Source organism: Leptodactylus fuscus, chromosome 9 (assembly GCF_031893055.1).
Source record: "Leptodactylus fuscus isolate aLepFus1 chromosome 9, aLepFus1.hap2, whole genome shotgun sequence".
In the NCBI taxonomy this organism is placed as follows: domain Eukaryota; kingdom Metazoa; phylum Chordata; class Amphibia; order Anura; family Leptodactylidae; genus Leptodactylus; species Leptodactylus fuscus.
Genome location: NC_134273.1, coordinates 87,657,816 through 87,673,233, shown reverse-complemented (window position 1 = coordinate 87,673,233; position 15,418 = coordinate 87,657,816). Strand labels below are relative to the sequence as shown.

Genomic DNA, 15,418 nt, shown 5'->3' with positions numbered 1-15,418 from the left:
GTGTCCTATAGTCTAGGGAAGACTCCTCAGCTTCATATACAGTGTCCTATAGTCTGGTGTTGACTCCTCAGCTTCATATACAGTGTCCTATAGTCTGGTGATGACTCCTCAGCTTCATATACAGTGTCCTATAGACTGGTGATGACTCCTGAGCTTCATATACAGTGTCCTATAGTCTGGTGATGACTCCTCAGCTTCATATACAGTGTCCTATAGACTGGTGATGACTCCTGAGCTTCATATACAGTGTCCTATAGTCTGGTGATGACTCCTGAGCTTCATATACAGTGTCCTATAGTCTGGTGATGACTCCTCAGCTTCATATACAGTGCCCTATAGTCTGGTGATGACTCCTGAGCTTCATATACAGTATCCTATAGTCTGGTGATGACTCCTCAGCTTCATATACAGTGTCCTATAGTCTGGTGATGACTCCTGAGCTTCATATACAGTGTCCTATAGTCTGGTGATGACTCCTGAGCTTCATATACAGTGCCCTATAGTCTGGTGATGACTCCTGAGCTTCATATACAGTGTCCTATAGTCTGGTGATGACTCCTGAGCTTCATATACAGTGTCCTATAGTCTGGTGATGACTCCTGAGCTTGATATACAGTATCCTATAGTCTGGTGATGACTCCTGAGCTTCATATACAGTGTCCTATAGTCTGGTGATGACTCCTGAGCTTGATATACAGTGTCCTATAGTCTGGTGATGACTCCTGAGCTTCATATACAGTGTCGTATAGTCTGGTGATGACTCCTGAGCTTCATATACAGTGTCCTATAGTCTGGTGATGACTCCTGAGCTTGATATACAGTGTCCTATAGTCTGGTGATGACTCCTCAGCTTCATATACAGTGTCCTATAGACTGGTGATGACTCCTCAGCTTCATATACAGTGTCCTATAGTCTGGTGATGACTCCTGAGCTTCATATACAGTGTCCTATAGTCTGGTGATGACTCCTGAGCTTCATATACAGTGTCCTATAGTCTAGCGAAGACTCCTGAGCTTCATATACAGTGTCCTATAGTCTGGTGATGACTCCTGAGCTTCATATACAGTGTCCTATAGTCTGGTGATGACTCCTGAGCTTCATATACAGTGTCCTATAGTCTGGTGATGACTCCTCAGCTTCATATACAGTGTCCTATAGTCTGGTGATGACTCCTGAGCTTCATATACAGTGTCCTATAGTCTGGTGATGACTCCTGAGCTTCATATACAGTGTCCTATAGTCTGGTGATGACTCCTCAGCTTCATATACAGTGTCCTATAGTCTGGTGATGACTCCTGAGCTTCATATACAGTGTCCTATAGTCTGGTGATGACTCCTCGGCTTCATATACAGTGTCCTATAGACTGGTGATGACTCCTGAGCTTCATATACAGTGTCCTATAGTCTGGTGATGACTCCTCGGCTTCATATACAGTGTCCTATAGTCTGGTGATGACTCCTCGGCTTCATATACAGTGTCCTATAGACTGGTGATGACTCCTGAGCTTCATATACAGTGTCCTATAGTCTGGTGATGACTCCTGAGCTTCATATACAGTGTCCTATAGTCTGGTGATGACTCCTGAGCTTCATATACAGTGTCCTATAGTCTGGTGATGACTCCTGAGCTTCATATACAGTGTCCTATAGTCTGGTGATGACTCCTGAGCTTGATATACAGTGTCCTATAGTCTAGGGAAGACTCCTGAGCTTGATATACAGTGTCCTATAGTCTGGTGATGACTCCTGAGCTTCATATACAGTGTCCTATAGTCTGGTGATGACTCCTCAGCTTCATATACAGTGTCCTATAGTCTGGTGATGACTCCTGAGCTTCATATACAGTGTCCTATAGTCTGGTGATGACTCCTGAGCTTCATATACAGTGTCCTATAGTCTGGTGATGACTCCTGAGCTTCATATACAGTGTCCTATAGTCTGGTGATGACTCCTCAGCTTCATATACAGTATCCTATAGTCTGGTGATGACTCCTCAGCTTCATATACAGTGCCCTATAGTCTGGTGATGACTCCTCAGCTTCATATACAGTATCCTATAGTCTGGTGATGACTCCTCAGCTTCATATACAGTGTCCTATAGTCTGGTGATGACTCCTCAGCTTCATATACAGTGTCCTATAGTCTGGTGATGACTCCTGAGCTTCATATACAGTATCCTATAGTCTGGTGATGACTCCTCAGCTTCATATACAGTGTCCTATAGTCTGGTGATGACTCCTGAGCTTCATATACAGTGTCCTATAGTCTGGTGATGACTCCTGAGCTTCATATACAGTGTCCTATAGTCTGGTGATGACTCCTGAGCTTCATATACAGTGTCCTATAGTCTAGGGAAGACTCCTCAGCTTCATATACAGTGTCCTATAGTCTGGTGATGACTCCTCAGCTTCATATACAGTGTCCTATAGTCTGGTGATGACTCCTGAGCTTCATATACAGTGTCCTATAGTCTGGTGATGACTCCTGAGCTTCATATACAGTGTCCTATAGTCTGGTGATGACTCCTGAGCTTGATATACAGTGTCCTATATTCTAGGGAAGACTCCTGAGCTTGATATACAGTGTCCTATAGTCTGGTGATGACTCCTGAGCTTCATATACAGTGTCCTATAGTCTGGTGATGACTCCTGAGCTTCATATACAGTGTCCTATAGTCTGGTGATGACTCCTGAGCTTCATATACAGTGTCCTATAGTCTGGTGATGACTCCTGAGCTTCATATACAGTGTCCTATAGTCTGGTGATGACTCCTGAGCTTCATATACAGTGTCCTATAGTCTGGTGATGACTCCTGAGCTTCATATACAGTGTCCTATAGTCTGGTGATGACTCCTCAGCTTCATATACAGTGTCGTATAGTCTGGTGATGACTCCTGAGCTTCATATACAGTGTCCTATAGTCTGGTGATGACTCCTGAGCTTCATATACAGTGTCCTATAGACTGGTGATGACTCCTGAGCTTCATATACAGTGTCCTATAGTCTGGTGATGACTCCTCAGCTTCATATACAGTGTCCTATAGTCTGGTGATGACTCCTGAGCTTCATATACAGTATCCTATAGTCTGGTGATGACTCCTCAGCTTCATATACAGTGTCCTATAGTCTGGTGATGACTCCTGAGCTTCATATACAGTGTCCTATAGTCTGGTGATGACTCCTCAGCTTCATATACAGTGTCCTATAGTCTGGTGATGACTCCTGAGCTTCATATACAGTGTCCTATAGTCTGGTGATGACTCCTGAGCTTCATATACAGTGTCCTATAGTCTGGTGATGACTCCTCAGCTTCATATACAGTGTCCTATAGACTGGTGATGACTCCTGAGCTTCATATACAGTGTCCTATAGTCTGGTGATGACTCCTCAGCTTCATATACAGTGTCCTATAGTCTGGTGATGACTCCTCGGCTTCATATACAGTGTCCTATAGTCTGGTGATGACTCCTCGGCTTCATATACAGTGTCCTATAGTCTGGTGTTGACTCCTGAGCTTCATATACAGTGTCCTATAGTCTGGTGATGACTCCTCAGCTTCATATACAGTGTCCTATAGTCTGGTGATGACTCCTGAGCTTCATATACAGTGTCCTATAGTCTGGTGATGACTCCTGAGCTTCATATACAGTGTCCTATAGTCTGGTGTTGACTCCTGAGCTTCATATACAGTGTCCTATAGTCTGGTGATGACTCCTGAGCTTCATATACAGTGTCCTATAGTCTGGTGATGACTCCTGAGCTTCATATACAGTGTCCTATAGTCTGGTGATGACTCCTGAGCTTCATATACAGTGTCCTATAGACTGGTGATGACTCCTGAGCTTCATATACAGTGTCCTATAGTCTGGTGATGACTCCTCAGCTTCATATACAGTGTCGTATAGTCTGGTGATGACTCCTGAGCTTCATATACAGTGTCCTATAGTCTGGTGATGACTCCTGAGCTTCATATACAGTGTCCTATAGACTGGTGATGACTCCTGAGCTTCATATACAGTGTCCTATAGTCTGGTGATGACTCCTCAGCTTCATATACAGTGTCCTATAGTCTGGTGATGACTCCTCAGCTTCATATACAGTGTCCTATAGTCTGGTGATGACTCCTGAGCTTCATATACAGTGTCCTATAGTCTGGTGATGACTCCTGAGCTTCATATACAGTGTCCTATAGTCTGGTGATGACTCCTGAGCTTCATATACAGTGTCCTATAGTCTGGTGATGACTCCTGAGCTTCATATACAGTGTCCTATAGTCTGGTGATGACTCCTGAGCTTCATATACAGTGTCCTATAGTCTGTTGATGACTCCTGAGCTTCATATACAGTGCCCTATAGTCTGGTGATGACTCCTCAGCTTCATATACAGTGCCCTATAGTCTGGTGATGACTCCTCTGGGAATCCTGACCTAAGGCAACCATAGCACTGACTATGAAAATATACGCAAGCTACAGGAAAGTCTGGGCTCCACCCCCTTGTCCACATCAGACCAGGCTGGTTTGGGATTGGGTTACATTTGGCAGAGGCGGATTTAGTTACTGTGGTTTGGACCACACTGCAACAACAATTACCAAGACAGCGGGTGTGTTAGGTGTGACCCTGCCAAACCGCACAGCTAACACACCCAAGGCAGCGCCACCTACTGGACCCACACCAGGGAGAGCCTATATCCAGTGGTGTAACTAGGTCTTGTGGGTCCTGATGCAATCCTTTGTCCAGGGCCCCTACTTCATCCCTACAGCTAATTCTTGATAGTGATGGTTATGGGTGATAAGGAGGGGGCACCTGTTACGCCCCTGCTAGATCTGACCCCCCAAGTCTAGAATCCACAGCAGGTGATGGCGCTCAGAGCCCAGTCCAAACATGAGACGATTGCACCCCTAAGAGGTCAGTGTTTCTTCTCTGATCAGGATCCCCTGAGGATGTGCATGCAGAGAGCGCCCCCTATTGGTGAAACAGGAAGTTATGTAGCTGAGGTTGTGTGATGGAAGTCAGGGGGTTTGCTAATCCTTAATCCACTCCTTCTATATATAGAGGGGCATATACAGGGGGAGATTATGGGGTTAAACCTCCCCCTCTTGTGCCTCTTCCTCCTGGCTCATCTCCTTGGGTTGTTGTAGTGAGACAGTCCATATGTAATGGTGTCTGCCATCTGCTGGTGAAAGGAGAGCATTACATGAGATCTACTCACCTTTTACCAACAGATGGCATTGTATTTAATACAGTTTTGCAGCAAAAGATAGATGTGAAGAGTTTTCCATAGCTGCCTCCATCATCATCATCATCATCATCATCATCTGCTACAGTCCAGTCCTGCCCCAGCTCAGAAAAATCCCATAATGAGTGGATGTGTCAGTGTAGATATAGAAGTGTCAGACTTTAGTCGCCACGACTAAACAAATATACAGTATGTATATATGTATATCATAGACCTGTAGTGGACACAAAGTAACAGACACAGGATCTTATGGTAAAAATGAACATTTAATGTAACAGATCTCTTTATGAAACAGGAAGGATATAAAACAAGGATCTGCATTGCGTCACATACGGCAGCAGTGTCTGCACTGTCACAGGTGGAGGTGACGCCATCAAATAGCTAAAAAAAAAACCTGTACAATATGTTCTATCCTATATATATACACCTACTATATCTAAGCAGGTATAGTCCTGTAATAAGCGATATAATACATTCCCTGTATATATGTATCCAGTAGATAGGTCAGGACTGAGCTGCAATACCAAGTACAGCCACTATACAAAGTAGGGCGCTGAAGATGGGTTGGTGGTCCCAGGTGTCAGAACCCACCAACCGAATACAGACGACTTATCGTAAGGAGAGCCCTACAATATAATAATCCTGAGCGTCACATTTTAGTTCCAATACTAAGTGACCATTAACATGCAGCTCTCATATACCACTACCTAACTGGGCAGATTAGCCATTCACGACTCTAGGAAAGCTGTGTGACAACCAATGTATTAGATAGAGGGGCAGTCATAACAGTGGTCACCCAACGTTCCCATTACTAAAAAGCAGATAACAAAAAATGTAACAAATTCAGAGACAATGATCAGAACTGTGACAAAGGAGCAAAAAACAGAATAAAAACATAAAACCGTCCTGACAAGTGTCATAATACACAAGACATAGAAGACACAACGAGAGGACCCGAAACACTGTAACCCCCGGACAGTATACAGTATACAGCGCCACACTCAGGAGACAACAGGGAGAGATGAGAGGTCAACAGTCCAGAAGTCTTCAGGTAACACTCCCCGATCACAGGATGACGCAGCAGCAAGTAGACGGATAATCCTTAGTCTCCACTTTATTCTCCCGACCGTACACAAAATAACTGCAGCTCTTACCCCTCCAGCTGTACTCAACCTTAGTGAGGGGCAACAACTCAATGGTCTGTTTCTGGGGGAGGGGGAGACAATGCAGAACGTTATACAGGAGATAGAAAGGTTATACATAGGAGTAGTATTATAGTAGTTATATTCTTGTATATAGGAGTAGTATTATAGTAGTTATATTCTTGTACATAGGAGTAGTATTATAGTAGTTATATTCTTGTACATAGGAGCAGTATTATAGTAGTTATATTCTTGTATATAGGAGTAGTATTATAGTAGTTATATTCTTGTACATAGGAGGTAGTATTATAGTAGTTATATTCTTGTACATAGGAGTAGTATTATAGTAGTTATATTCTTGTACATAGGAGTAGTATTATAGTAGTTATATTCTTGTACATAGGAGTAGTATTATAGTAGTTATATTCTTGTACATAGGAGCAGTATTATAGTAGTTATATTCTTGTACATAGGAGCAGTATTATAGTAGTTATATTCTTGTACATAGGAGTAGTATTATAGTAGTTATATTCTTGTACATAGGAGTAGTATTATAGTAGTTATATTCTTGTACATAGGAGTAGTATTATAGTAGTTATATTCTTGTACATAGGAGTAGTATTATAGTAGTTATATTCTTGTACATAGGAGTAGTATTATAGTAGTTATATTCTTGTACATAGGAGTAGTATTATAGTAGTTATATTCTTGTATATAGGAGGAGTATTATAGTAATTATATTCTTATACATAGGAGCAGTATTATAGTAGTTATATTCTTGTACATAGGAGCAGTATTATAGTAGTTATATTCTTGTACATAGGAGCAGTATTATAGTAGTTATATTCTTGTACATAGGAGTAGTATTATAGTAGTTATATTCTTGTACATAGGAGTAGTATTATAGTAGTTATATTCTTGTACATAGGAGGTAGTATTATAGTAGTTATATTCTTGTACATAGGAGTAGTATTATAGTAGTTATATTCTTGTATATAGGAGGAGTATTATAGTAATTATATTCTTATACATAGGAGGTAGTATTATAGTAGTTATATTCTTGTATATAGGGGTAGTATTATAGTAGTTATATTCTTGTACATAGGAGTAGTATTATAGTAGTTATATTCTTGTACATAGGGGCAGTATTATAGTGGCTGGTGATATATATCATACACATATTCTGATATTTATATAGGTGTAGATGTAGATTTATATACTTATAGAAGGATTGATCTCATATATTATTCTCGCCCCCCAATACTTACCTGCTTCAGGATTCGCGCTGAGGAGATGAACTTGGAGTAATGCTGCTGCACTGCGGTTTGTGAGTTCTGGTTAATGGACGGTTCAGGGAAGTTTATGATAGGAGGCACCTATAGATATAGATATATATATATATATATATATAATACATAGACCTACAGATTAATGCTGGGTCTTGTTCTACAACACAATGTCACTGGGGTCGGACTATAGACACCCCGCTCACCCCAATAAAGCACGCTCAGGGTCTCACCAGTAATTGCTCGTCTCCGTATATCTTCTCTCCAGTCACTTTCTTGAAGTGTTCGGTTGGGAAATCTGAGTGATGATCGGGAATGAATTCATAGACATTATTCTTCCTGCAAATACAAAGAAAATCCTTTGTGACTCCAGCGCTCCTGCGACACTGCACCGATCTGCTGTTCTAGTGAATTAAAGCTATTGTACTCTGATATCAGCCATGGTAGTCTGGGGAGAAGCTTACCATATAGATTAAGGTCAGCCGCCTGCGCCAAACTTCTAATGGGTATAAGGTGACCCCAACTCTCACCCGATTTCAGTCTGTTCATTCTGATCCACCCCTAGAAGCTTAATCCCCTCTCCCTATTTAGAATACATGCATACTCGGCCAAAGTAATAGTGCACGTGTATAAGAGGGCTGGGTCAGGGGAGCAGCCCAAGTGTATGGCCAGCCTTAGTGTAAAGCTATTGTCCCCTGTTATCAGCTCTGATCTATGATCAGCCTCTCCTCACCAGGTCACTGTCAGCTCGATGAAAGTCATCACTTGGCCCTTTCCTTTGCAGCCCGGACACATCTGGACATTGGTCTGGTTACAGGTTTGGCATCTGTAATAAATGTGAAGATATGTTTCATGTTTTTGTGACATTAAATACATAAATATTGTGCAAAAATTAGTGACCGGCGTAGACAACGCACCCCATAGAGCCAGTGCCATTGCAGTGCATACACTCCTCATTGGCGCGCTTCCCCGATCCATTACAGTCGTCACATTTCACCTAAAAGTAGAGGAACTATGTGATACATAGTGGAATGTGTAACAGAAATTAGATATAGGTGGATACATAATATATAAAGTCTAGCCTACTATATCATATACTGTATAATCTCTTACTAAATATTGTATATTAAAGGTGCACAATACGAGATATAGTCCATACATTATATACATGATATATACTAAGAAAGTCAATACACAATATATAGTAAGGTATGATATATAGTACAATGTATACTATACAATATCCACAATGTAATACCGTAATGAGATATTCTGTTTCCTTTATACAATGTATCTCTTATAGGATGACATTTCTGTCTCTCCCACATCACTGCTCCCCCTGCTGGCGCCTCCTGCCATTACACCCCTCCACACTCACCCGGCTGTTCCCGTTGCATTTCTGACAGATGATCTTTCCTTTTCCGTTACATTCTTGGCAGGACTGGAAGACAATACATAAGATGAGACTCTGCACTCTTTACTGGAATATATTACTGGGTGGATCGAGAAATCACCTTTTTGGAAGTCGTGTGAGGAACGGGCAGTTTTAGAGTTTCATCGTGGAAGAGAGTTGGATTTTTCACTTGGATTTCCCAGGGCTGAGGGGCAGGACCTTTGTCTGGGGAGTCCAGGGCGCCCTCTGCAGTGAAAAAGTAGAATATTAGGAAATGGAATGAGAACCAATAAGGACACCATTATAGATCCCATTCAGGAGTCTGGTAAAGCTGGGTGGCAAAGTGTCACAGTATAACATCCTTTATGGTGACAATCTGCATAGACAAGTGTAATATCACTCACCGGTCAGAGGTCTGGTCACCGATTCACATGACCGCGACTCTGTGAACGTTTCCAGGCGATACTACAGGAGGGCGATAGAAGGTTAAGACTGGGAGAAATTATGTAATAACTCTACCAAAGCGGAAACATAGGGGGCAGCACTGACCCGATACGTGTTGAATGGCCTGAGCTGAGTAATTTCCATCTCTTCTGCCGGGGATGACCCGTAACAACACTGACCATTGGCGTAGTCCAGCAGCGCCTGCTTTGCGGTCTCATTATTGATGGAGGGAATCCTGCGGAGATAAAGTGGTCAGAGGGTGCAGAGTAATGGCGGCTGCGGACAGGGATCCCATAAGGTTACTGAGGTCATACCTGTCTGGGCACCATAGTGGGGGCAGGAGTTCCCTCTATCACACCCATAGGGGCAGGAGGGCTCTGACACCTACCTGCTCAGCCCAATCCTACGGCCCAGGACCAGTGCACTCCATAGACAACCCTGGGGGATACAATCTATCTAAGGAAGTGATACAATGTAACAAAGCTGCCACTTACTGCCAGTCCCTGTTTGTAGGAGCGGGTACATTGTCAGGTCCTGTCCCAAAAGGTGGAGGGGGAGGCAGAAATTTACCATCTGTAATAAGACAATAAGATCATGTCAGGACTGAACATCTCAGACAACAGACGCCGCCATATAGCGCAAAACCGCTCCTTAGCGGACACATCCGAGCTGTAGAGGTCAGGGAAGAAGCTGCAATATTAAAGGGGATTCTGACTTTTATTCCAACCATTCTTGGTTACATATAAAGGCTAAGGGTTGTCACAGCTGAGGTTTTGTTCCAATTGTATCCAGATCCACAGTGAAGTGGACGCCCTGGACTCCAGATTGATACAATGTATCAGTGCAGGTCACATGTATCGGTCCGGAGTGGCAGCTGATTGGCTCACAGAGTGTTGTCTACACTGGATATAACCGTAACAAGGGTTAGGGTCCCCCTACAATGATGAGGCCATGGCCGACTCTAGATGGACAATTCCTTTAAGGGTCCGACTTGTGCAATGCAAAAAGTCTAAAATGTAACATAAGTGAATTTACTCACCGTTGCCGTCACCACCAGCAAGTCCTTCATAGCCAGGAATGCCATTAAACTGGGGGTAGGGGGCCACCTGGGGGGCGAGGGCATTTGTGTTTACAGAGGGGTAATAGCCGGGAGCCACTGCGGGGTTCATAGCTGGTGGGTAGGGGGGCCCGGGAGGCAGAGCTGGAAAATCAGAAAAATCATTGCCCATGGGAACAGAAGATACTTAACCCTTTAGAGGCCAGTTATATCGTTTGCATGATCCCATCTTAATTCCATGTTCCCCAGAAACCCTGAGCACTCCGGCGTTACCTGGGTTCATGGGGTACCCCGGCTGGAACGGGGGGGCAGGTTGTCCATAATCTGGCATTTCCATGACTCCTGACGACCTAGAACAAAAATAAATTTGCAGAAAATAAGAAAATATTCTCCTCTTATAGGAAATTACAAGAAATGTAAAAAGAAACAAAATTAAATAATAATTGTCATTTACAACAACAACCAGCAGGGAGCGCACCGTCACATTAGAGGAGCAGCGGCAAAGAGGGGCGAGATTGTGGCAGCCATGACACCACCACTACAAGAAGCAGACAAACCTTTTATAGGACAAGGAAAACATGGCTGCTTTCTTCCTGAACAGCGCCCCACCTGTCTGCAGGTTGTGAGTAGTACTGCAAGCCCATTCACTTCAATACAGCTGAGCTGCAATACCAGACAAAACCACTGGACAAACATGATACTATTTCTAGAAGGAGGCAGCCATGCAGACACATTACGTTCACTTCCCCTCATTATTTGTTAGATCGATCCATGAGGCGAGCGCTGGTTTAAGGAGAGAACTCAGCCATGACAATAATGCACTGGAGGAACCGGTATCTTAGGTTTGCAAATAGCACATTGTGTGTTAACCCTGCGCCCACACCCCATATCCAATCCCCTAGAAAGCAGAATTTGGCAGTCCCTGAACAGCGGAGGGGAAGATTACACAACACATCTTTCCTGTACTTAATAGGACTCCATTAAGGTTTCCTGGAGATGACTTATTATATCTATGCAATGAGATTAACAAACACTGTATTAATCCATACACAGCGAGCGCCCCCTAGTGGTGACTGTATAATCTGTATGTAGTGAGCTCCCCCTAGTGGTGACTGTATAATCTGTATGTAGTGAGATCCCCCTAGTGGTGACTGTATAATCTGTATGTAGTGAGCTCCCTCTAGTGATGACTGCATAATCTGTATGTAGTGAGCTCCCCCTAGTGGAGACTGTATAATCTGTATGTAGTGAGCTCCCCCTAGTGGTGATTGTATAATCTGTATGTAGTGAGCTCCCCCTAGTAGTGACTGTATAATCTGTATGTAGTGAGCTCCCCCTAGTGGTGACTGTATAATCTGTATGTAGTGAGCTCCTCCTAGTGGTGACTGTATAATCTGTATGTAGTGAGCTCCTCCTAGTGGTGACTGTATAATCTGTATGTAGTGATCTCCCTCTAGTGGTGACTGTATAATCTGTATGTAGTGAGCTCCTCCTAGTGGTGACTGTATAATCTGTATGTAGTGAGCTCCCTCTAGTGATGACTGTATAATCTGTATGTAGTGAGCTCCCTCTAGTGATGACTGTATAATCTGTATGTAGTGATCTCCCTCTAGTGGTGACTGTATAATCTGTATGTAGTGAGCTCCCCCTAGTGGTGACTGTATAATCTGTATGTAGTGAGCTCCTCCTAGTGGTGACTGTATAATCTGTCTGTAGTGAGCTCCTCCTAGTGGTGACTGTATAATCTGTATGTAGTGAGCTCCCCCTAGTGGTGACTGTATAATCTGTATGTAGTGAGCTCCTCCTAGTGGTGACTGTATAATCTGTATGTAGTGAGCTCCTCCTAGTGGTGACTGTATAACCTGTATGTAGTGAGCTCCCCGTAGTGGTGACTGTATAATCTATATGTAGTGAGCTCCTCCTAGTGGTGACTGTATAATCTGTATGTAGTGAGCTCCCCCTAGTGGTGACTGTATAATCTGTATGTAGTGAGCTCCTCCTAGTGGTGACTGTATAATCTGTCTGTAGTGAGCTCCTCCTAGTGGTGACTGTATAATCTGTATGTAGTGAGCTCCCCCTAGTGGTGACTGTATAATCTGTATGTAGTGAGCTCCTCCTAGTGGTGACTGTATAATCTGTATGTAGTGAGCTCCCTCTAGTGGTGGCTGTATAATCTGTATGTAGTGAGCTCCCCCTAGTGGTGACTGTATAATCTGTATGTAGTGAGCTCCCCCTAGTGGTACCTGTACTCAGAGAGTTATCACTGTGTTATCTGTGGTGTTACATGGGACTGCCGGTATTTGCTATGTACATTTGCTGCAGTGTGGTGACAACTATTCGGCTCTGCTACATCTGTATATAGCTATTCACAATGCAGAAACGTGTCCTGACATTTTTGGGGTGTCCATAATGATAACCAGTTTGCCCTGTTTGAGCTGAGACATTGCTGGGACACTTCAGACCTTCGGCCGCCTCCAGTATATAGTATACAGATTCTGTGGTCATGTCCTGGAGCCCTGGCTATAAATACATAACCTTTTCATGAGGGCCGATCAGATTACTCCCGTCCTAATGGCGCGGCCTCCGTCCCTGTCACATTGCAGACTGATCTACTACATGACACCCCAATCTAAGGAAACGTCCTCCAGACACCTCCAGAGCTGCAAGCACACAGAGCATTATCATACTAGCCTGTTCCCACAATGCATTGTTATCAGGATGCAAGCAGACTTCTTGATGCAGCTTTAGATGTGTATAGAGAAGAAACAGATACAAAATCCACAACAGTAGAAGGTAACAAAGTATTTACGATCCTTCACAAGATCAGATGGAGATCAGGGAACAGAAGAAAGTCGGGTTTATTAGTTTATGGAACAAATTCTTACAGGAAACATTGTATTACTTTGTATCCCTGGTGTGAAGGAGGTGACGAGGGGTGGAATTATTATTATTATTATTATTCCAGGCATCCCTCCTCCGTCAGGTCAGTCGGCCATTGTTCCCTGTTTCCTCCATCCAGAGGAACAACCTGAAGCTCCTGGGCCCCAGAGCAAAATATACAAACCCCCCCCCCCCCCAATTTAAATCTCTTATATCATGGAGAGACCATTGGGCCCCCTGAGGCTCCAGGGCCCGCTGGCAGCTGCTGCCTCTGCACCCCCTATAGATAACCCCAAGTAGAAATGGATGAAGGGGCCTAAATGGAGGCTTGTGGGCCCCAGCCCCAAACCCTCCCCATGTGCAGTTATAACACTGGTGTAACACAGGGGCCCGGGGCCCATTAACACAGCAGGGTCCAGGCTGCATCTGCCGTCTCTGGTTTCAGCAGATCTTGCTCACTGCAGGGTGAGTGACCCCTTATAAACAGCATCTCTCCGTGCCCCATAGACTATAGCAGGGCAGCAGCTGCGGCCCACCCACCATAATATTCCATCTACAATAAGGGACGGCCTGCAGAACATTGCAGCTGGGCAGAACAATCTGCAGTGACCAAGAACTGACCCTACAAGTGCAAGGCTCAAAATACAAGATCCCAGTGCAGGACCCACAAGTAAAGAACTACAAGTCTCAGCAAACACCTCAGTCCCTGCAGAGGCCCCAAAATCAGAAGAAACAACTCAAGGAAAGGAACAGAAAGCAAAGAGAACTTTGTGATAATGTTACAAAACTAAGGATGTAGCAGAGCTGAAGGGAACACCAGAACACTGAATACAGATAATACAGCTGCAGACGCCACCTGCAGTCCCATGTAAATCCATAGATAATACAGCCTGCCGTCCTCCTGAGTGCACCGAATGACAAACTGAGCTCTGCTGCATCTTTATATACAGTACCTGGAACGTGGCGAGCAGCCCAAAACCTGGTGTAATGGGAGAGACTTGTGTGAGATCCCTCTGCTGTGGGGAGAGGAGTCCTGTGGCGGCTCTTTACTGGAATGTGAGGTGGGTCCCGGGCTGGGGGAGGGGGGTGGGAGTAATTGGGTTATCTGGGTGGGATTACAATACTAGTAATATGTCAGAGCCTCGGCCCTATACAAACAGTGGAGAAGTGACTACATGTACACATATGTGCAGAGATACATCCATGTGCAGAGAAATATCCATGTACAGAGATACATCCGTGTGCAGAGATATATCCGTGTGCAGAGATATATCCGTGTGCAGAGATAGATACATCCATGTGCTGAGATATATCCGTGTGCAGAGACACATCCGTGTGCAGAGATATGTCAGTGTGCAGAGATACATCCGTGCACAGAGATACATCCGTGTGCAGAGATACATCCGTGTGCAGAGATATATCCGTGTGCAGAGACACACCCGTGTGTGGAGATACATATACACATGTATACAGGACACAGCCTTGCAGTCCTTGCACAATCCCTCTGCAGTATAAGGAGGTTTCCTTTGCATTGGACTCTGTGCACACTTGTAGATTGCGGCCACACCCAAGGCTTATGTTACATTGCAGAAAACCCCGAGCTCATGTAATACAGAAGAGCAATGACACCGCACATACCAGGTATCCTTATAATAACACCTATACAGAACAGCAAAGTAAGGGCGTGTTCACATTACTATTGGAGACCGTCAGGAGTGTCCGTAGTCAGTGTCTGTTACAAGATATCAGGAGAGAACACTGCGGAACCGTCAGAAATCCATTAAAAATTTCATTCATTTCAATGGGATTCTATCTTGTGTCCATTACACATCCAGTCAGTCCGGAGTCCGTTTATTTCCCAGCAGACAAAAAAAATCCTAAAATGCAGAAATGGTGGCCATGTGAAAAAAATGAATTCTTGACGGACGGAGAGTGACTGTTATTTGTTTTAACATTGAAGTCTATGGGTAACAGACAG

At 43.9% G+C, this 15,418-nt stretch overlaps 1 protein-coding gene across 1 annotated transcript; it reads right to left on the bottom strand.

The window, feature by feature from the left end:
• Window positions 1–5,523: 5,523 nt before the first annotated feature.
• Window positions 5,524–14,484, bottom strand: LOC142218586 (protein SSUH2 homolog). Its single transcript, XM_075287390.1, has 13 exons — window positions 14,394–14,484; window positions 10,834–10,910; window positions 10,543–10,704; window positions 9,998–10,076; window positions 9,609–9,738; window positions 9,464–9,524; window positions 9,181–9,305; window positions 9,045–9,107; window positions 8,584–8,663; window positions 8,400–8,492; window positions 7,900–8,005; window positions 7,649–7,756; window positions 5,524–6,444 (listed from the first exon to the last, which is right to left on the bottom strand). Exons 2-13 carry the CDS (start codon window positions 10,895–10,897, stop codon window positions 6,304–6,306), a joined length of 1,212 nt encoding a protein of 403 aa, XP_075143491.1. The 5' UTR covers window positions 10,898–10,910; window positions 14,394–14,484; the 3' UTR covers window positions 5,524–6,303.
• Between the last annotated feature and the right edge of the window lie 934 nt (window positions 14,485–15,418).